Raw genomic sequence first — 20,967 nt, forward strand, 5'->3', positions numbered from 1 at the left:
AGCTGTGCCCGGCCATGCGTTGCTGTGGCAAAGTATGGTGGTATGGAAAATAAAGTATTGAGGAATTGGTGGTAGTTAAGGTAAAGGATAAAGGTTTTCCCCTGACATTAAGTCCATTATAAATGGGTTATATAGTTGTGTGGAAGGGCCTTGAGTCTACACTGCCATATAATCCAGTTAAAATCAGATAATCTGTATTTTATAGGCAGTGTGGAAGAGGCCTAAGTGAGGCCTAACTCTGCCTGTCCCCTGGGCTGAGTGGGTTGCTAGGAGACCAAGTGGGCAGAGCTTAGCCTTCTTAATGGCAGCAATTGGATAAAAAGAATTATTCCTCTCCCTCTAATTAGGACTTTATTTTTCTTTTCTTTTTGTTGTATGAACGTAGAGGCAAGGATGAGGGGTTGTGCTGCCAAGTTTACTGTTTCTGGAATGTGTAGTTTTGTTGTTTTGTCCTAGGCCAAAATTTCACTACCCTTTTATATATATAGATGGAAACCCATTGCAAAGCTATCGATGCACAAAAATGTGAAAGTGTTACCGAAACTAAGGAAAGTTGTGCTAATGGGATATGTGGTCCAGCTCCATGACGATAAGTAGAAACAGATAGCAAGGTCGGGCTCTATTTTGTTGTTGTTGTTCCTTTTGGCCCCGTTTGGATGACCCCAGTGAGCCTCTTTTTTTTGTTTTTTAATGGATTTTGAATGCCACCCCAGAAGGAGGAAGAACTCCAAACACTGGGCCCAGTTGCTAACAATATTGGAATTCCAAAAAGCCTCCGTAATGCTGGAAAAAATAAAGCAAACATCCTGCAGCAGGCCTTACCCAATCCTGGTAAACAGCTTCCCATGGGCATGCAGAAAACTCAGGACGAACCTTTTGTTCAGCTGCAGGGGAAACAACACACACAGAAAAGAGAAAAAAAACACATTAAAAAAGAATAAAAAAAGGAACGGGCGGGGGGGGGGGATGATGGAGAAGATGAGAAAACAATCCCAAACTCTCCCTTTTCCTGTGAAGGACGGTCCCCAGCGACAGACAGACAGGAGGGAAAGAAGGGCCGGCCAAAGGGAGCCAGCCCGGCTGCAGATGGGAACCAAATGGTTCCGAATCCAAAACAGAGGCCAAAGGGAGGCCGGGGCGCCCCCTGCTGGACAATGCACCCCTTGACCACCACTGGGACCCCTGCAGTGAGCCCCGGGGTCAACGGACGGAACCCAGACACAGCGGATACAAAGAGCCATATGCACATACATAGATGCGTACGTATGTATTTATTTATTAGCAACATTTATATACGTACAATATGTTATATTACAGTAGAGTCTCACTTATCCAACATAAACGGGCCGGCAGAACGTTGGATAAGCGAATATGTTGGATAATAAGGAGAGATTAAGGAAGAGCCTATTAAACATCAAATTAGATTATGATTTTACAAATTAAGCACCAAAACATCATGTTAGACAACAAATTTGATAGAAAAAGTAGTTCAATACGCAGTAAGGTTATGTTGTAATTACTGTATTTACGAATTTAGCACCAAAATATCATGATAAATTGAAAACATTGACTACAAAAATGGCTTGGATAATCCAGAACGTTGGATAAGCAAGTGTTGGATAAGTGAGACTCTACTGTATTAGCATAGTACAATATAAGCACTATCTAGACAATCTCATAAGACCATAGGAAAGGAAAGGGACCCTCAAAGGCTATCTAGACAATCTCATCAGGCCATCAGAAGATCATAGATAAGGAAAGGGACCTCAATGACCATCTAGATGGTTTCATAAGACCATAGGTAAGCAAAGACACCTCCAAAGACCATCTAGATGGTCTCATAAGACCATAGGTAAGGAAAGGGACCCTCAAAGGCCATCTAGACGTTCTCATAGGACCATAGGTAAGGAAAATGACCTCCAAAAGCCATCTAGATGTTCTCATAAGGCCATAGCTAAGCAAAGAGACCTTCAAAGACCATCTAGACGATCTCATAAGACCATAGATAAGCAAAGAGACCTCCAAAGACCATCTAGTTGGTCTCATAAGACCATAGGTAAGGAAAGGGACCCTCGAAGGCCATCTAGACGTTCTCATAGGACCATAGGTAAGGAAAATGACCTCCAAAAGCCATCTAGATGTTCTCATAAGGCCATAGCTAAGCAAAGAGACCTTCAAAGACCATCTAGACGATCTCATAAGACCATAGATAAGCAAAGAGACCTCCAAAGACCAGGTAGACTTAGGTCAACCCTAAGTCTAAAATTTAGGACAGGGGCCAGGTCAATGACCTTGGAGGGCCTTAGTTTGGGGACCCCTGATATAAGCATTGTATATTATACATTATATCGTCCAACTCTAGGATTCTATGATGCTATGACATAGGCTGTGAGAGGGATGAGCTCAGCCTTGCACAAACAAGGGGGGGGCGAGGCTGCGGCTGCAGGGAGGAGGTTCAGTCCCGGGGCAAGTGACTCACCTGGTGGGCTGGCCGAGGCCCTGGGAACCTCTCGCTTCCCACCGGACCCCAGAGGGAGGCACTTCCCCAAAGGCCTGGGGGCAAAAAGGGGGGCCAAAGGGAGGGAAGCCGCTGCTCATCGCTTCCCCCTCCTTGGCCAAACCGCCAGGCTTCCCTCCTCTCTCTTTCGCATGCAAAGACACACACTCACACACAGGCCTTTGTCCTCCCCACGACCCTGCGAGGGAGGAAGGAAGGCAAGCTGTAGCTGCTTTCCAGGCAGAGCGGGGCTCCGGCCGCCTCCCCGAAGCAGGCCAAATGGGAAGGACAGACCAACCAACACTCCACAATATCAGATACAGACCCCACAACCTCTGAGGATGTCTGTCATAGATGTGGGCGAAACATCAGGAGAGAAATACAGCCCGGAAAAATCACAGCAACCCAGATACAGGGTCAAAAGGCAGGCGTGTAAAAAGCAAAAGCCCACGCCAAAATGCCCAGGAAACCATCAAGCTGCCTCTGCACTACAGCAATAACACAGTTTGATACCACTTCTCAGTTCTATTATCATCATCATCATCATCACCACAATTATTACAAATATAGCTGGGATAGAGAGAGAGAGATAACTGCAAATTATTGTTATTATTGTTATTATCATCTTCACAATTATTACAAATATAGCTAGGATAGAGATAACTGCAAATTATTATTATCATCATCATCATCATCATCATCATCATCATCATCATCTTCACAATTATTACAAATATAGCTGGGATAGAGAGAGAGAGATAACTGCACATTATTATTATAATCATCTTCACAATTATTACAAATATAGCTAGGATAGAGATAACTGCAAATTCTGCCTTGGTCAGACCACACCTGGAATACTGTGTCCAATTTTGGGCACCACAGTTGAAGGGAGATGTTGAGGGCGACTAAAATGATTAAGGGTCTGGAGAACAAGCCCTATGAGGAGCGGCTTAAAGAGCTGGGCATGTTTAGCCTGCAGAAGAGAAGGCTGAGAGGAGACATGATAGCCATGTACAAATATGTGAAGGGAAGTCATAGGGAAGAGGGAGCAAGCTTGTTTTCTGCTGCCCTGCAGACTAGGACACAAGGGAACAAGGGCTTCAAATCATCATCTTCACAATTATTACAAATATAGCTAGCATAGAGAGAGAGAGATAACTGCAATTATCATCATCATCATCATCATTTTCACAATTATTACAAATATAGCTGGCATAGATAGAGATAAAGTACTGGAAATAATAATAATAATAGTTATTATTATTACAATTATTCCAAATAGAGCTGGCACAGGGAGAGATGGATCACTGTAAATTATTATTATTATTATCATTATTATTATTTTATTCTCAGTTATTACAAATAGACCTGGCATAGATAGAGATAGAGGACTGGAAATAACAATAATAATCACAATTATTCCAAATAGAGCTGGCACAGGGAGAGATGGATCACTGTAAATTATTATTATTATTATTATCATTATTATTATTTTATTCTCAGTTATTACAAATAGACCTGGCATAGATAGAGATAGAGGACTGGAAATAACAATAATAATCACAATTATTACAAATAGAGCTGGCATAGATAGAGATAGAGCACTGCAAATTATTATTATTATTATAATCATCACAATTATTAGAACTAGAGGTGGCATAGATAAGAGATAGAGCCCTGCTAATTATTATTATTATTATTATTTCATTCCTAATTATTACAAATAGGCCTGGCATAGATAGCGATAGGGCACTTGTTGCTATTATTACTATTCTTGTTGTTGTTGCTATTATTCAAGCTGTTGGCATCAGAGAGGTCAGGCATAGCTCTCTGTTGGCCTTTATTAAATTAGTATTCACTCAGAGATACTCTTTATTCTAATGAAGGGAAGGGGGTGGTATTCTCGATTATTCCAAATTATTCTATAGAGGTCTTGAACCGAACATGAGAAAAATGATGACATTTTTTGTGTCTTGGCTCTGCTCTCCCCCAGTAAAACCAATGGAGCCAGGCCCCCGGCACCTGAGCCTTTGGATCCCGAACGGGGAAACCGAGGCACCAAATAAGGGAAGGATTCCAAGGCAGCTGCGGCTCCGCTGGGCTGGGCTCTGGGAAAGGGACGGACGGGCGGTCAAGGGGCCTGTTTCCAGTTAAAAAATGGTGACTTCAGGTTTGGAAGCCGATCCCCGGCCTCTGTTCTTTATCAAGGGAGGCAATGCATATTTCCCTCCGCCTTTTTCCCATTAAAGCTTAGGACGAGGAGACGCATCTGCGGAGCAGGAGGAGTGCCAACAACGGGGTTTGGGAGGAAAAAGACCTCTCCGGATGTAAAGGGAGGGGGCCGCGGTGACGTCATAGATGGGCAAGGAGAAGGAGATCAGTCTCACTGAGCCAAGAGGGTGGTGTGGCGGCGGAAAAGGCCAATGCGAGCCTAGGCTTTATCAATACATACACACACACATATATGTATATATGAGATTGATGAGTGAAGCAATATATATATAGCAGAGGCTCACTTATCCAAGACTCGCTTATCCAAGGTTCTGGATTATCCAAGTAAATGTTTTCAATATATCGTGCTATTTTGGTGCTAAATTCGTAAATACAGTAGAGTCTCACTTATCCAACATAAACGGGCTGGCAGAATGTTGGATAAGTGAATATGTTGGATAATAAGGAGACATTAAGGAAAAGCCTATGAAACATCAAATTAGGTTATGATTTTACAAATGAAGCATCAAAACGTCATGTTAGACAACAAATTTGGTACAAAAAGTAGTTCAATACGCAGTAATGCTGTGTAGTAATTACTGTATTTAATGAATTTAGCACCAAAATATCACGATATATTGAAAACATTGACTACAAAAATGCGTTGGATAATCCAGGACATTGGATAAGCGGGTACTGGATAAGTGAGACTCTACTGTACAGTAATTACTACATAACATTACTGCGTATTGAACTACTTTTTCTGTCAAATGTGTTGTACAACATGATGTTTTGGTGCTTAATTTGTAAAATCATAACCTAATTTGATGTTTAATAGGCTTTTCCTTAATCCCTCCTTATTATCCAAGATATTCGCTTATCCAAGGTTCTGCCGGCCCGTTTAGTATCTATCTGTCTGTCTGTCTGTCTGTCTGTCTGTCTGTCTATCTATCTATCCCCCTCTTTCCTCTCTTAAATGGGATTTAACGTGGCTTCTGCTAGGCAGGAAATTGAAATGGTATTACATTATTATCCATTATATTATTGTTGTTGTTGTTATTATTATTATTATTATTCGTATTAGTAGTAGCAATATATATCTATCTATCCCCCTCTTTCCTCTCTTAAACAGGATTCAATGTGGCTTCTGCTAGGCAGGAAAATAGAAGTGCAGTAGAGTCTCACTTATCCAACGTTCTGGATTATCCAACACATTTTTGTAGTCAATGTTTTCAATACATCGTGATATTTTGGTGAAAAATTCATAAATACAGTAATTACAACATAGCATTACTGCGTATTGAACTACTTTTTCTGTCAAATTTGTTGTATAGCATGATGTTTTGGTGCTTAATTTGTAAAATCATAACCTAATTTGGTTTAATAGGCTTTTCCTTAATCTCTCCTTATTATCTAACATATTTGCTTATCCAACGTTCTGCCAGCCCGTTTGTTGGATAAGTGAGACTCTACTGTACTATTGTATTATTATACGTTATATTATTTTATTATTAGTATTAGTCGTAGTATATATCTATCCCCCTCTTTCCTCTCTTAAATGGGATTCAAAGTGGCAGAAATACAGAAATACTATTAATTATTATTTGTTATATTGTTGTTGTTCTAAGAAGTAATGGCAAGAGCTGTTTGGCAATGGAATAGAGGTTTATAAGCAGAGGCTGGATAGCCATCTGTCAGGAGAGCTTAGATGGTGCCTCCCTGCCTGGTAGATTGGGGTTGGACTGGATGGCCTTGTAGAGTCCCTTCCGACTCTAGGATTCTATGATGGACTCGACGAGGTGAGGGTGAGGGCGCCAAAGGAAAGCGAGGGGGCGAAGCGTGTTTTTCCGGTGTGCAAGCTGCGTGCCGAGAGTCACGTCGCAGGGCATGTGGTTTCCGCGTTTCCCCCGGCCCCAGAGCAGCCTGGCACCGCGGCTTCCTCCTCCGAGGAAACTTCTCTCTCCTCTGCAGAAACCGCAGCGCAAAGAGCAAGAGCCGAAATGGCTCAAGTCGAAACAGGGTGGTTTTGGTGACCGAGGTCAGAGCCCGGGCGCAGGGTGCCCCCGCTGCCGGCCTGGGAACCGGGTTTCCGAAACAGAAAGCCACCGTCGGCCCACGTCTCTCGCGCTCTCCTGTGGCAAGTGTGGCACGCAAAGGACGTGACACAAAGGCCGTGTCTCAAGGGTCAAGTCCCCATTACGGGCTCCCACAGAAACACTCCTGGCCTCAGAGTGACATACCTGGTCCTTTATCCAAAAGGTATTATTATCACTATCATTAATATTATTAGATAATAATAAAAATAATTTTATTTTTGTATGCCGCCAACATCTCCCCGCGGGGACTCAGAGAGGCTCACATGGGGACAAGCCCAATCAAATCACATTAACATCATAAAATATATATTATATATAATAATGATAATAATAATAATAATAATAATAAAACTTATTATTATTCTTATTTTACTGACACAAAAACACAGTATGACACAGCAAACGAGATGCATATGCTGGATTTCATTTCACAAAATCACAAGTCAGACATTTCCCAAGCGTTTAAGACTGTGTGATGTATTTTTGAATTATGCATGCAGATCCAAATAAGGTGGCTTTTTGCAGTTGATAGATCATGATTTTTATTACTATTACTATTATTATTATTATTATTATTATTAAATATAATAATATCCTGCTTTTATCTCTCTAACTCTTTAACATCGGAGCCACTTTTCGGAAGAGAATTGACTCTCCCATTGCCTTCCACAATAATTCGGAATTATCAAGGCCACCAGCACCACCCACTGGCCACAAGCAACACATCATACAGAGACTATCATCCAAAAAACATTACAGGAAGTCCCGCCATCCTTTCAGTCAGCAGCCCTGCTGGCACAAGGGTTTAACCCATTGCGCCACTGGGGGCTCCAAAACACCCCAAATGTTAATAATACTAATAATAATCAAGGTGGGTCACAGCACAGTCAAAACATTGCGGTGGCGCAATGGGTTAAACCCTTGTCTGGCTGAACTGCTAACCTGAAGGTTGGCGGTTCAAGTCCATGGGACGGGGTGAGCTCCTGCTGTTAGCCCTAGCTCCAGCCAACCTAGCAGTTCGAAAACATGCAAATGTGAGTATATCAATAGGTACCGCTTCAGTGGGAAAAGGTAAAAGACGCTCCAAGCAATCACGCTGGCCACACAACTAGGAGGTGACAACACAGATTCCTCGGCTTGGAAATGGAGAAGAGCACCTTTTTCAAAGCCAGAGATGAGCAGTGGAAATGAAAAGAGAAGCCTTTGCCTTTGTTTGTGCTTGTGTGTTTCACTGTAACAAGGCATTGAATGTTTACCTGTGTTTGCTTATCTACTGTAATCCTCAGGGAAAAGGGCAGAATATAAATAAAGTGTATTATTCTTATTTATTATTATTATTATTATCATGGGGAAAAGGGCTCTCCACTGAAGCTTTACCACCAATCCTTGTTTGCACAACAATCCAATTTTTGCAAAATCCAATTCCCACAGGGACAGAAAGTGTGATGGAATCTTCTGAACAGAGGCACAGACAGCAAAACAAACACCACAGGAGTGTTAACCCTTCCTGCCCGGCCATGTGTTGCTGTGGCTTATGTTAATCGTTTTTTCTGTATTATTATACCACAGTAATTTTAGATATTATATTTATAATCTTATATTAACCGCTTAGAACTGGATTATATGAGGCCCATTCTACACAGCTGGATAAAATCCACACTGAACTGGATTATATGGCAGTGTGGACTCAAGATAATCCAGTTCAAATCAGATAATCTGTATTTTATAGGCAGTGTGGAAGAGGCCTGAGTGAAGAGGATGAGTGGGTTGCTAGCAGACAATGGGCGGAGCCTACCCTTCTAACTGGCAGCAAGGGGAAAAAGCAGTTCTTCCCCTTCCTATAATTTGGACTTTATTTTTCTAGGGGTTTTTTTTACATAAATTGGATGACTATGTCTTTTGTGGCCAAATCTGGTGTGCTTTGGTTCAGTGGTTTTGTTGTTTACTCCATAATAAAACACACACTACATTTTTATATACAGTAGTCTCACTTATCCAACACTCACTTATCAAACGTTCTGGATTATCCAACGCATTTTTGTAGTCAATGTTTTCAATATATCGTGATATTTTGGTGCTAAATTCATAAATACAGTAATTACTACATAACATTACTGCGTATTGAACTACTTTTTCTGCCAAATTTGTTGTCTAACATGATGCTTTGGTGCTTCCTTTGTAAAATCATAACCTAATTTGATGTTTCATAGGCTTTTCCTTAATGCCTCCTTATTATCCAACATGTTTGCTTATCCAACATTCTGCCGGTCTGTTTATGTTGGATAAGTGAGACTCTACTGTATATAGATTTGGCTGGAGTTACATCTGTTAATGTGGAATTTGTGTATTGATAGTGTTTAAATGCAATTTGTGTCATGCTTGTATTGCAACTGATTGCATCATCTAGAATGTACCATAGTGTGGAAAGAGTTAATTGCCAAGAAACTATGATGACATTGATGTGTGGCTGGAACTAGGGAGTATCCAGACACAAGTGTTTGCGCAAGCTGATTGCATCAGTCGAGTTCTGTCTGCCTAGAGTTTGAGTTGAGTCCTGTGTTCATCTGTTGTCTGTTAGTCTGTTTGTGTTGATTCAGTAAAACTTTGTAAATAGTTTTACCAACGTCTCTGAGTGTCTCTACATTCTGCACTCCACTGATTCCATCCAACTACTGCTGCGCTGCAAATACTCTGACAACATCCCCCTGTTCAACTTAAGAGCAAACCAACAGCACCTCTCTTGCTCGTCACTTGGGGATGGGCTGGGCTTGAAACACAGACTGGACCCAAGGCTACTCACGTCGCTGGGGCTGAGGCTCCCGAGGAGGCCGCCGTTGCCGTCCTGCTCTGAGGAGTCAGCACGCCCGGCGTCATGGCCCTGTCTCTGGCGCGAGGGGTGGATCCAGCGCTCCAGGCGGGTGCTGTCCTCGGCGGAGGGGCCCAAGGAGCCGGCCCTCTTGCCCTTGCGGTGGGGCCCCCGCTGCGGATGCGCCTGGATGGGGCTCTTCTTCGGCTCCAGCTGCTCGGCCTGAAGGTAGGAGGAGAGATTCAATGGACGTCGAGCAGGAAGGGAGGCCCTGCTTCATCCTCTTTCCAAGTCTCACCTTCCGCTTGGTCTCCTCGAAGAGGCTCATGAGGCTCTCCTTGGCGGTCAGGATGGGGTTGCTGGCGGCCAGGCTGCGCATGTAATAGTAGACCGCGTCCAGCTTCCTCCGCTGCAGACACAACGCAACATTACGTCTTGTTCAATCAATCACAAAACAATCTATACATGGGACAAACTACGGCGCCTTTTGGAAGCGGAGAAGCATCCACATCTGTATAGGGCCATCACCTCTGTTTCCTAGAGAACTCTTTATAGCAAAATAATATAATAATAATATAATAAAACTTTATTTATATCCCGCCAACATCTCCCAGAGGGACTCACAGAACACTCGAATTGTGACATACAAAATACAACAAGTGCAAAACAAAACATAGACAAACAATCAAACCCAACATCATAAATTCACAGTACCCCCCTGATAAAATCAATAAAATACAGCAACTGCTGTAGGTAAAACAGCAGTATTCAATCTCAGAATTATAAAGTGCTCATCTAAGAATCTAAAGGTCCTCACATGTATTATTAGAGAGTCTGAACATGATCAAAGGCTTGTCAGAAAAGCCAGTTGTGTGCAGAAGGTCTGGAGGGTGGGGGCTAGCCTGATCTTTCGTGGAAGGGCATTCCAAATAATAATAATAATAATAATAATAATAATAATAATAATAATAATAATAACAACTTTATTTTTATACCCCGCCCCATCTCCCCGAAGGGACTCAGAGCGGCTTACATGGGGGCCTAGCCTGATACATACAGCAATAAAACAATGAAACAAATATTCCAACAATAAAACACCAACATCAATAAATAATATGGTTGCATTATTTACAAATACAAGGTTTCCATAACAAAAACCAAGTTCTTTATACTTCCTTCTTTGCTTCCATGTTGGGCTTCTTTCTCATGCAGGTAAACAGCTTCGCTCTCACCGAACCTCCTCTCACACCGAACTTACACAGGATCCTGAAACAGCAGCTTTACACACAGCAGACTTCACACTGAAGCCTCATACACAAGGCCTTCTCTCAATGAAGCTTCTCACACCAAGCCTTCTCACACTGAGGCCTCTCTCATACTATCACACTGAGGCCTACTAGGCTAAACGTCATTTCCAAATCAGTTCCATCATAAAAACATGGGAAAATTTTTATTAAACTACAAAACCTTTGTTGTTGCGGGACAGCCTGCTACAAGCACTTTTTGCTCTAGTTTTTCAATGAATCTCTCATAAGAGTCTCAACCAATTTAACCGAGTTTGTGGCAGCCACAAAAATAAAGTTTCTGGAGGGGAACGATGACTTTCAAAGCAAGGAGCACACAGCGAAACAGGAAATAACACTTTCAAACCAGGAACAGGATTTTTTCCCCCCAATTTTTTTTTTTTTTTGAGAAAGGTTTCTGACTTAAACACAGACATGAGAATCTTCTACCAAAGTCAAGTCACTTTTGGTCTATCTCTTACCAGCATTGTTTGCAACAATAAAAACATTTTTTTACCTTTTTCTAAGCCACACCTGCATATCTTCACTCCCATTTCCTACCATGAGCTCATCCATATAGCAGTGGCTACACTACTCCAGGGGTGAAAAATTACAACAGTTGCCCCCACCCTTTCTTGTTCCTCTCTTTGACTCACTTACCGTATAGACCGCCAGGAGGGCCAGCTGGTTGTAGGGCCGTCCGTTCTTGGGAGCGATGTGCTGGGCCTTCAGGTACCAGCTGGAGGGAGAATGGGGAAAGAAGAAGCTCTGAGGATGAGCAGGGAAGGAATCCCACTGGAGCATTGCAGCACACCAACACACCTGGGAGTCACTCTGGACTGTGCTTTGACTTATAAATAATAATAATAATAATTAACAAAAACTTTATTTATACCCTGCCACCATCTCCCCGCAGGGACTCGGGGCGGCTTACATGGGGCAGAGGCCCAAACAACATAAGGACAAAATAAACAGCAACATAATGCAAATCACAATATAAAAAGATAAAACAGCAATACAATATGAAACAAAAGTATTGTAACAGTTAAAGCCAGTCAATTAAAACAACAATACAAGGATAAAAAATTGCATTTAAAACCTATTAATGGTAGGGCCATAATAAATACAGGATAGATTATTAAAAACCATCTGGGGCTGATTAGTTAATGACTTAGAAGAAGCACTGCCCTCTTTCCTTATCATTATTACTATTATTATTTACATTTTTTCTATCCTTCCTTTCTCCATAAAGGAACTCAAGGTGGCTTACAATAACATTTCCTTCCTTATTCCTTCCTCCCTCCCCTCCCATTCCTTCCCTCCTCCTATAATAATAATAATAATAATAATAATAATAATAATAATAATAATAATACTTTAGTTTTCTATCCCGCCACCATCTCCCCAAAGAGACTCAGGGTGGTTAACATGGGGCCAAGCCCAAAACAGAGACAAAGTATAACAAAATTAAAACCAATATCAATAACAAAGAAACAATTATCACAACAATCAAATAAAATAAACAATTAAAATACAGCATACAATAAAACACATAGTGACCATACAAAGTGAGGTAATTATTGATAATAATATTATAATGGAATTACAATATTATACTACTAATACAATATAATAATATTAATTATATATCACATATTAAATGTATTATTACTAATAATATTACCAGATAATAATATAGTAAAAGGTAAAGGTTTCCCCTGATGTTAAGTCCAGTCGTGATCGACTCTGGGGGTTGGTGCTCATCTCCATTTCAAAGCCGAAGACCCGGAGTTGTCCACAGTCACCTCCAGGTCATGTGGCCGGCATGACTGCATAGAGCACCGTTATCTTCCCGCTGGAGCGGTACCTATTGATCTACTCACATTTGCATGTTTTCGAACTGCTAGGTTGGCAGGAGCTGGGGCTAACAGCGGGCGCTCATTCCGCTCCCAGGATTTGAACCTGGGACTTTTCAGTCCGCAAGTTCAGCAGCTCAGCGCTTTAACACACTGAGCCACCGGGGGCCCCAATGATATAGTAAAATATAGTAATTTAATGCTTATATTGTGCTATGCTAATCATATATTGTATGTTCATATATTCATATATGCTAATCATATATTGATTTGTAAGGCGCTCTGAGTCCCCTTTGGGGTGAGAAGAGCGGGATATAAATGTAGTAAATAAATAAATTATACAAGCGTCACCACTATGGATAAAAAGGGGTCGGTCATATAAAAAGTACACAATTTCAAGACCATTTAATAAAATGCATGGACAGGAGACTTTAAGAGACTTTATTACCAGTTGTGCCTGAATATAGCTCTCAAACATACATTTAATTAAAGGGTTTTTCCTTTCTTACCTGCGGGCTTTGCCATAGTTGGCCGTCTCGCTGCCTTGCTCCCTGTATCGGCAGATGTCTCCCTGGCAGATCAGGCTCCGCTGGGCGCTGATGAGGGCATACTTCACCTGGAAAAGGAAACAGACAGAAGGATAGCATGGTGCATATCATTTCCAACAGGCCTCCATCCTAAGGCCAAGGTGCCTAACTGCCCAGCACATATAAGGAAAGGTTTCCTCCGTCCGAAAGGGGAAAAGGCCTCACCGTCTTCCGCAGGGGCTTGCTACGGACCGCCATCCCGTCCATGTAGTCCTCCAGCTTGAACTGGTAAGTGACCTGCAGCTTCTGCAGGAGGCTGTCGAAGAAGACGGTGCCCTGCAGAGAAAAGGAGAGAGGCAATGGGCCAAAGTGAGCTAGCATGTATGTATGTATACACACACACACACACATACAGATAGAAACAAGGACTTTTAAAAATGTAACTCCAGTCAAAATATATATATTTTACTAGCTGTACCCAGCCACACGTTGCTGTGGCGAAGTCTGGTGGTATGGGAAATAAAGTATTGAGGAATTGGTGGTAGTTAAGGTAAAGGTTTTCTCCTGACATGAAGTCCAGTTGTGTCCGACTGCACACTGAAGTGGATTATATGGCGGCGTGGAGTCAAGATAATCCAGTTCAGAGCAGATAATATAAGATTATAAATGGGTTCTATAGCTGTGTCTACACTGCCATATAATCCAGTTCAAATCTGCTAATCTGTATTTTATAGGCAGTGTGGAAGAGGCCTAAGTGAGGCCTAACTCTGCCTGCCCCCTGGGCTGAGTGGGTTGCTAGGAGACCAAGTAGGCGGAGCTTAGCATTCTAAATGGCAGCAATTGGATAAAAACCATTATTCCTCTCCCTCTAATTAGGACTTTATTTTCCTTTTCTTTTTGTTGTATGAACGTAGAGGCATCGATGAGGGGTTGTGCTGCCAAGTTTAGTGTTTCTGGGATGTGTAGTTTTGTTGTTTTTTCCTAGGCCGAAATGTCATTACCTTTTTATATATATAGATAGCTTTGGATGGCATAGGGAAGGGTTAACATCCCCGTGGAGTCTTGTTTGCTGTCTATGCCCATGTTCAGACAATTTCACCTCACTCCCTGTCCCTGGATTTTGGAAAATTTGCCTTGGTGTGGAAACAAGGACTGGAGACACCTCAGTAGGGACACCTTTTTCTCCATGATAATAACTCTGCCAGGAGTGGATTTCCCTTCTTTCCGAGGGGCAGTTTTCTCTCCCTGTCAGATGTTTGCAACTCGGGGACTGCCTGTATATACATTGATTGTAACAAACAAGGCAATGGGCACCTCATCCAGGATCTGGAGCAACTTGCTGCGGATCTCTTGACCGCTCTCCGCAACGGGGTCCTTGAGCAACTGGCGGAACTTCTCAATGACCTGATAGAAGGCGTTCTTCCAGAGGAGCTGGTCCACGTTCTGGGCATCCGCAAACTCAATGTCGGCCAGGAGGCAGCGTTCGTACAGCTGCAACATCTCGGCCCTAAAACGGCAAATGGGAATTGACGCTGATCAGGAATGGACGCATGGCTATGACTACCGTAGACAGCCCTTGAGGTCTCGTTCAGCTCTAGAATTCTACGGATGGATCTACCCTGCCATATAATCCAGTTTCTGAATCCAGATTATCTGCTTCGAACTGAATTATATGAGTCAACACTGTCATGTAATCCAGTTCAAAGCAGATAATCTGGATTCAGAAACTGGATCATATGGCAAGACAGATGGGGGCCTATGACCCTATTATCTATTTATTTATTTACTATATTTCTACCCTACTCTTCAGGGCGGCCTACAGTTTGGCCACTTCAGTGCCACATTGCAAATATATAATGTATAAATATAATGCAATAGAAATCTAAACACATTTAACATAAAACACAAGACAAAAATCACACAAAGCACAATTAATGTCCAGAAATAAGATATACCGTATATACTCGAATATAAGCCGAGGCACCTAATTTTACCACAAAAAAACTGGGAAAACATTGACTCCAGTATAACCCGAAGGTGGTAAATTTCAGAAATAAAAATAGATACCAATAAAATTACATTAATTGAGGCATCAGTAGGTTATATGTTTTTGAATATTAACATAAAGCTCAAATTTAAGATAAGACTGTCCAACTCTGATCCAATCATTATTCTCATCTTCAATGTAAATGTGCTTATGTATCCTTTTAATATAATAGAGTAAAATAATACATGTAATAATAATAATAAATACAGGAAAATAATACAAGTAATCATAAATAGAGTAAAATAATAAATGCAATAATAATAATAAGATCAGAGTGAAATAATAAATGTATTAATAATAATAAAAATAGAGTAAAATAAATGTAATAGCAGCAACAATCATAGAGAAAAATAATAAATGTAATACCAATAATAATAGAGAAAAATAATAAATATACCATATATTCTCCAGTATAACTGACCCAAATATAAGCCAACCAGGACCCTCACCCGAGTATAAACCAAGGGGGGCTTTTCCAGTCTTAAAAAAAGGGCTGAAAAACTAGGCTTATACTCGAGTATATACAGTAAATAAATATAATATATTGTAGGTATTTATACTTGTAAACCGCCCTGAGTCCTCTTTGGGGTGCGAAGGGCAGGACATAAATGTCGCTAATAAATAATAGTAAATAAATAAGCATTACAAACATTGAAAACCAACTACAATGATTGTGGAGACTCATAAATGAAATACATATATTTCGCTAAGCACAGTCATCAGTGATCAACATGAGCCAGTAAGAAAATTAAGAGTCATCTCTACAAAATAAAATAAAAAATAAAATCTGAAAACAAAACAAAAACATTCTATCTCCCTGCCTCTGCCTGCCTTTCTGTCTCTATCGATCTATCTCAGGGAATTGGAATGGGATCCATGCCACCTCTATTGACCCATTGAAACAACCCTCCCAGGCCTGAACCCTTCTCCCATTCCGTCCCCTGGGCCTCACCGGAGCTGCCCCATCTTCTCCAGTCCTTCGGGGCTGAGCCGGTCCCTGGAGAGGAGGTTGCTCAGCTGCTGCTCCAGGTTCCCGGCCTCGCGGAGGACCTTGCTCAGCTCCTGCTGCTGGAGGCTGCGGACCTGCTGCTCCATCTCGGGGCTGAGCGGGGCGGCCAGTAACGGACTGCCACAAAGGTAAGCTTCGTGGGTTGGGTATCCGCCGGTTTGGTGATAGTAGGGCCCTGGGTAGACCCCGTTGCTGGGATAGGGCACGGAGTAGCCGGCGTACGGGTAAGCCGGGCGGCCATAGGAGTAGGGATTGTCCGAGTTCTGGAAGCGGTAGTAGGACGCCTGAGTGTTAGCTGGCCTGGCAGAGGGAGTCGTTTCATCATCCGTGTCCAGGAAGTGCAACGGGGCCGCCTGGGTCTTGAGTGCCGGCTTCTGTTCCGGGTTATTGGGGTCCCAGAGGCGCCGGCCGGCACCCCCTCGGCCCCTTCCTCGTGACCCTTTTCCGACCCCGTTCCCGAAGAGAAGCCGAGGCCCTGCCGGATGGACCGACTCCCCCGAAGTGAGGTCGGTGTTGGCCGGGAGGACCAGGATCCCACGGCCCCTTCCGTGGGGCTTCGCTTCGGCCTCCGCAGGGTCGGCCCTGCTGGGCTGCGGCCCTTTAGAAGTCCCTTTCGAAACCCAGCCATGATCCGAGCGCCTCTCCTTATTCTCTTCAATCCGGTCGTCGTCGAACGAATCCGTGGAGGAAGCCGACTGCTGCGGAAAGTGCTGATGGGGGCGAGGTCTCTCCTTCGTGGGCTCCGGCCTCTTCTTCCTGACTTCGGCACCGTCCATACTATTATTGCTGCCGGCCGAACTGGTGCTGCATGTGCGGTATCGGTTGCGGCGCTTGTCCGAACGCGAGTAACGCTTCGGGGTGCCCATTTTACCGTTGCCTTCTTTGGGCCGCTCCGTTCGCTTGCCCTTCTCCCCTCGGAGCAGGGGCCTATTCCCCTCTTTTATCCCCACTTTCTCCTCTGAAACAGCAGTCCGGCTTCTGCCTTCGTTGCTCTTCTCTCTCTCAGTCTCCTTGCCCTTCTCCTTCTCAGACTCCTTGCCTTTCTGCTTCTCCAGCTCCTTCCCCTTCTCCTCCTCAACCCCAGGCTCCTTGGAAGAGGCTTGAAGGCGCTTCCCAGGTTGGTAGATCTGTTGGTCAGGCTTTTTATTCCTCCGGATGATCCGAGGGCACCATTCTTCAGCGCTTCCTTCTAAGATGCCATTCGGTTGTTGGGCATTCCCACTCTGAGGCTGCTCTCTACTGGAAGGAGATGGGGACCTCTTGACAATAACCGCGGCTTCTTTGGGCTCCTCTGGCTTGGCGGCTGGGGGCTTATTCCGCAACCGAGAAAGGCCCGGCTTGTAGATCTCAAGGTCCGGGCGCCGGTTATCCTTACGGTGACGGGGCTCCTTCGTTGTCTCTGCAAAGCAGAAAATAAGGCTGTCAGTCTCTGATAAGCAAGTATCTTTGCCAACCAAAGGAATTTCAACAAAGAGGAATGTAAAGGATGATAAATTAAATACAGAGATACAGGACGAGAGACACATGACTTGGAGACAGTCCATGGCTGGATGTCCGTCTGCTGGGAGGGCTTTGATGGTGTCTTCCTTTATGGCAGGATGGGGTTGGACTGGATGGCCCTTACAGTTCTCTTCTAAATCTATGATTCTATGTTGTTGTTGTTGTTGTTGTTGCTGTTATTAAACAGAGACTGGATGGTTCTTGGGGTTCTCTTTCAATCTCTGACTCTATGCCATTATATTATTATTATTACAGTAGAGTCATTTTTGTAGTCAATGTTTTCAATATATCGTGATATTTTGGTGCTAAATTCGTACATACAGTAATTACAACATAACATTACTGCCTATTGAACTACTTTTTCTGTTAAATTTGTTGTATAACATGATGTTTTGGTGCTTAATTTGTAAAATCATAACCTAATTTGATGTTTAATAGGCTTTTCCTTAATCCCTCCTTATTATCCAAGATATTCGCTTATCCAAGCTTTTGCCAGCTCGTTTAGCTTGGATAAGTGAGACTCTACTGTATTATTATTATTATGCAACTGTTGGGACGGCTTTAATGGTGTTTTCCCTTATGGCAGGAGGTTGGACTGGCTGGCCCCTGGGGGTCTCTTCCAGCTCCAAGATTCGAAATGGAACATTATTAGGCGAGTGAGTCTTTTCAGATCAAAAATTCAAGCAGAAGGAGACACCACCATTCAGTCCTTGCAGCACCAGAATCTCCCTTTCAGCATCACTTGCTTCTATCTCCCGTATATACAGTTTAAACCCACAAATCATGGCACCAGGACAAACCTTCCACAGGGGCAAACATCCCCTTGGCAGCAGCTGGATCCCGCTGACCATCGGCCATAGTCTTGGCTCGCAGGCCAAAGCACTGAAGGGCCAGTCCCTTCAAGGGATCTCTGCCAGGAAGCATCAGAATCCTGGGAGTAGTGTCCATGCCAACAGATTCTTGGCTGGTTCTGGAAGGAGGCCTCTCCTGAAGCCATGGAAACAGGCCTGCTAGCCACAACTTAAGCAGGAACCTATATCTCTGTATTTCACAGAGATTTTGTAACTTTTCCTTGATAACTTGGGAGAAAATAGCCCCAACCTCACAAAGATAAACTTGAGGGTCCTCAGGTATAGAACCACAAAACCTTAGAGTTCATTTATTTCCCCTTCATTTTTGGTTCCATGAAACAAAAGATTAAATTTTTAATTCAAAAATTATATCCATATTTTTAATTTAACACATTTGCTCAGTTTTGATTGTATCATGTAGCATTTGAAGCTCCATGTCAGGCCTTACAAATATAATATTAATTTGTTAGAATATTTTAAATATATTTAAGCCACCTTGAGTCCCTATCGTTCAGAGAAAAAAGGTGGGATAAAAGTAAAGAAAATAATAACTTTCTATGTTTTTTAAGTTGACTGTACGCATTGTATTTTAATATATTGTTGCTTTCCACATCAATACACGATAAGAAGTTGAATAATGCTAGTGGCACTAGAAGTAGTAATAATGGTAATGATACTTATTATTTCTCAAGTACTCACCAACAAATGATGGCTCTAGAGCTCAAATGAACCTCATGCGAATTATTAATTATAAAGGCCAACAGTTTTAGACCCTAAACTTGCCTCAAGTGAAATAATAATAATAACAATAAGAACTGACAGTTCTAGACTGAAGGTGGTTTTTCAGATCAAGTCAAGTGTAATAATAATAATAATAATAATAATAATAATAATAGATGGCTTAGGCTTCAAATTCATTTCAAGTGAAATAATAATAATAATAATAATGGATGACTTAGACCCCACATTCACTTCAAGGGAAATAATAATAGTGAAAGCCTTCGACAACACATACAGTAGTGTCTCACTTATCCAACGTAAACGAGCCGGCAGAACGTTGGCTAAGCAAATATATTGGATAATAAGGAGGGATTAAGGAAAAGCCTATTAAACATCAAATTAGGTTATGATTTTACAAATTATGCACCAAAACATCATGTTATACAATAAATTTGACAGAAAAAGTAGTTCAATACGCAGGAATGTTATGTTGTAATTACTGTATTTACGAATTTAGCACCAAAATAGCACGATATATTGAAAACATTGACTACAAAAATGCCTTGGATAATCCAGAACCTTGGATAAGCGAGTCTTGGATAAGTGAGACTCTACTGTAATAATAATAATAATAATAATAATAGATGGCTTACACTCCAATTTCACCTCAAGTGAAATAATAATAACAACAATAATAATAATAATTGATGACTTAGACCCCACATTCACTTCAAGGGAAATAATAATAATGAAAGCCTTCGACAACAAATAATACTAGTTGGCTTACACTCCAAATTCACTTCAAGATACAGTAATATTAATAATAATAGATGGCTTAGACTCCAATTTCACCTCAGCTGAACGAGAGGTCACTCAAAGCGAGGGAAAACGACACTCAGGGTGTTGACACGCATCTCTGACACGTGTCGCGGTACTCGTGTGAACGAACAAGAGTTGCGGGAGTCGAGGGGCCCCTCAGAGGGGAAGGCCCCGCCCCCTCCGTTCCTGGCCACGCCCCCTGGCTTCCACACAGAGGCCGCCTTATTCCGGACGCAGCCCGGAAGGAGCCCGGTTCCCCCCTTCCCCGCTCGGCCCGGGCCTCACCTGCTCCGTGCCTTCCCGGCGCCGCGGCCTCCGCCTCGGCGAACATCCCTCGCCTCAGTTCCGCCGCCGAGACGCGGACGCGCTCCAGCTCCGCCGCCACCGCCGCCATCTTGGGCCTCTCCGGCGCCAGGGAAACAAACGGACAGGAGGACGGCGGTCGATGAGGGACACGCTTCTCAGGAAACGCGGCGCACAAGCGCCTCCAAACTTCAACTCCCAGAAGCCTCGGCTGCGTTGGCCAATGAGGAAGGATCCTGGGAGATGGAGTCGACTCGAGAGCGACGCGCTCTCAACGCGCATGCGCACACCGTTTCTCCTCATAGCCTCAACTACTTTGGCCAATGAGAAATGATCTTGGGAGACGGAGTCGAATCGAAGAAGGTGGCGCTCTCCCAGCGCGCATGCGCAGCCCGTTTATTTTATTTATATCAGGCTTTATCTCTCAAAGTGGCTAACA

At 42.8% G+C, this 20,967-nt stretch overlaps 1 protein-coding gene across 2 annotated transcripts in view; it reads right to left on the reverse strand.

Moving 5' to 3' along the window:
• smg6 (SMG6 nonsense mediated mRNA decay factor) overlaps positions 1–20,702 on the reverse strand; it is a 79,939-nt gene extending 59,237 nt beyond the window's left edge. Inside the window, exons 1-9 of one of the 2 annotated variants that reach the window (XM_062958872.1) lie at positions 20,511–20,702; positions 16,279–17,734; positions 14,594–14,786; positions 13,505–13,615; positions 13,262–13,368; positions 11,557–11,635; positions 9,912–10,022; positions 9,608–9,835; positions 823–884 (exon numbers count right to left, since the gene is read on the reverse strand). In XM_062958872.1, coding sequence (XP_062814942.1) covers positions 823–884; positions 9,608–9,835; positions 9,912–10,022; positions 11,557–11,635; positions 13,262–13,368; positions 13,505–13,615; positions 14,594–14,786; positions 16,279–17,734; positions 20,511–20,619 — 2,456 coding nt within the window. In that variant the 5' untranslated portion in view covers positions 20,620–20,702. Of the gene's footprint in view, positions 1–822; positions 885–9,607; positions 9,836–9,911; positions 10,023–11,556; positions 11,636–13,261; positions 13,369–13,504; positions 13,616–14,593; positions 14,787–16,278; positions 17,735–18,635; positions 18,799–20,510 lie in introns of those variants that run through there. The other variant, XM_062958871.1, reaches the window with a different exon arrangement.
• Between the last annotated feature and the right edge of the window lie 265 nt (positions 20,703–20,967).

Source organism: Anolis carolinensis, unplaced genomic scaffold, assembly GCF_035594765.1.
Source record: "Anolis carolinensis isolate JA03-04 unplaced genomic scaffold, rAnoCar3.1.pri scaffold_7, whole genome shotgun sequence".
NCBI classification, from domain to species: Eukaryota; Metazoa; Chordata; class Lepidosauria; order Squamata; family Dactyloidae; genus Anolis; species Anolis carolinensis.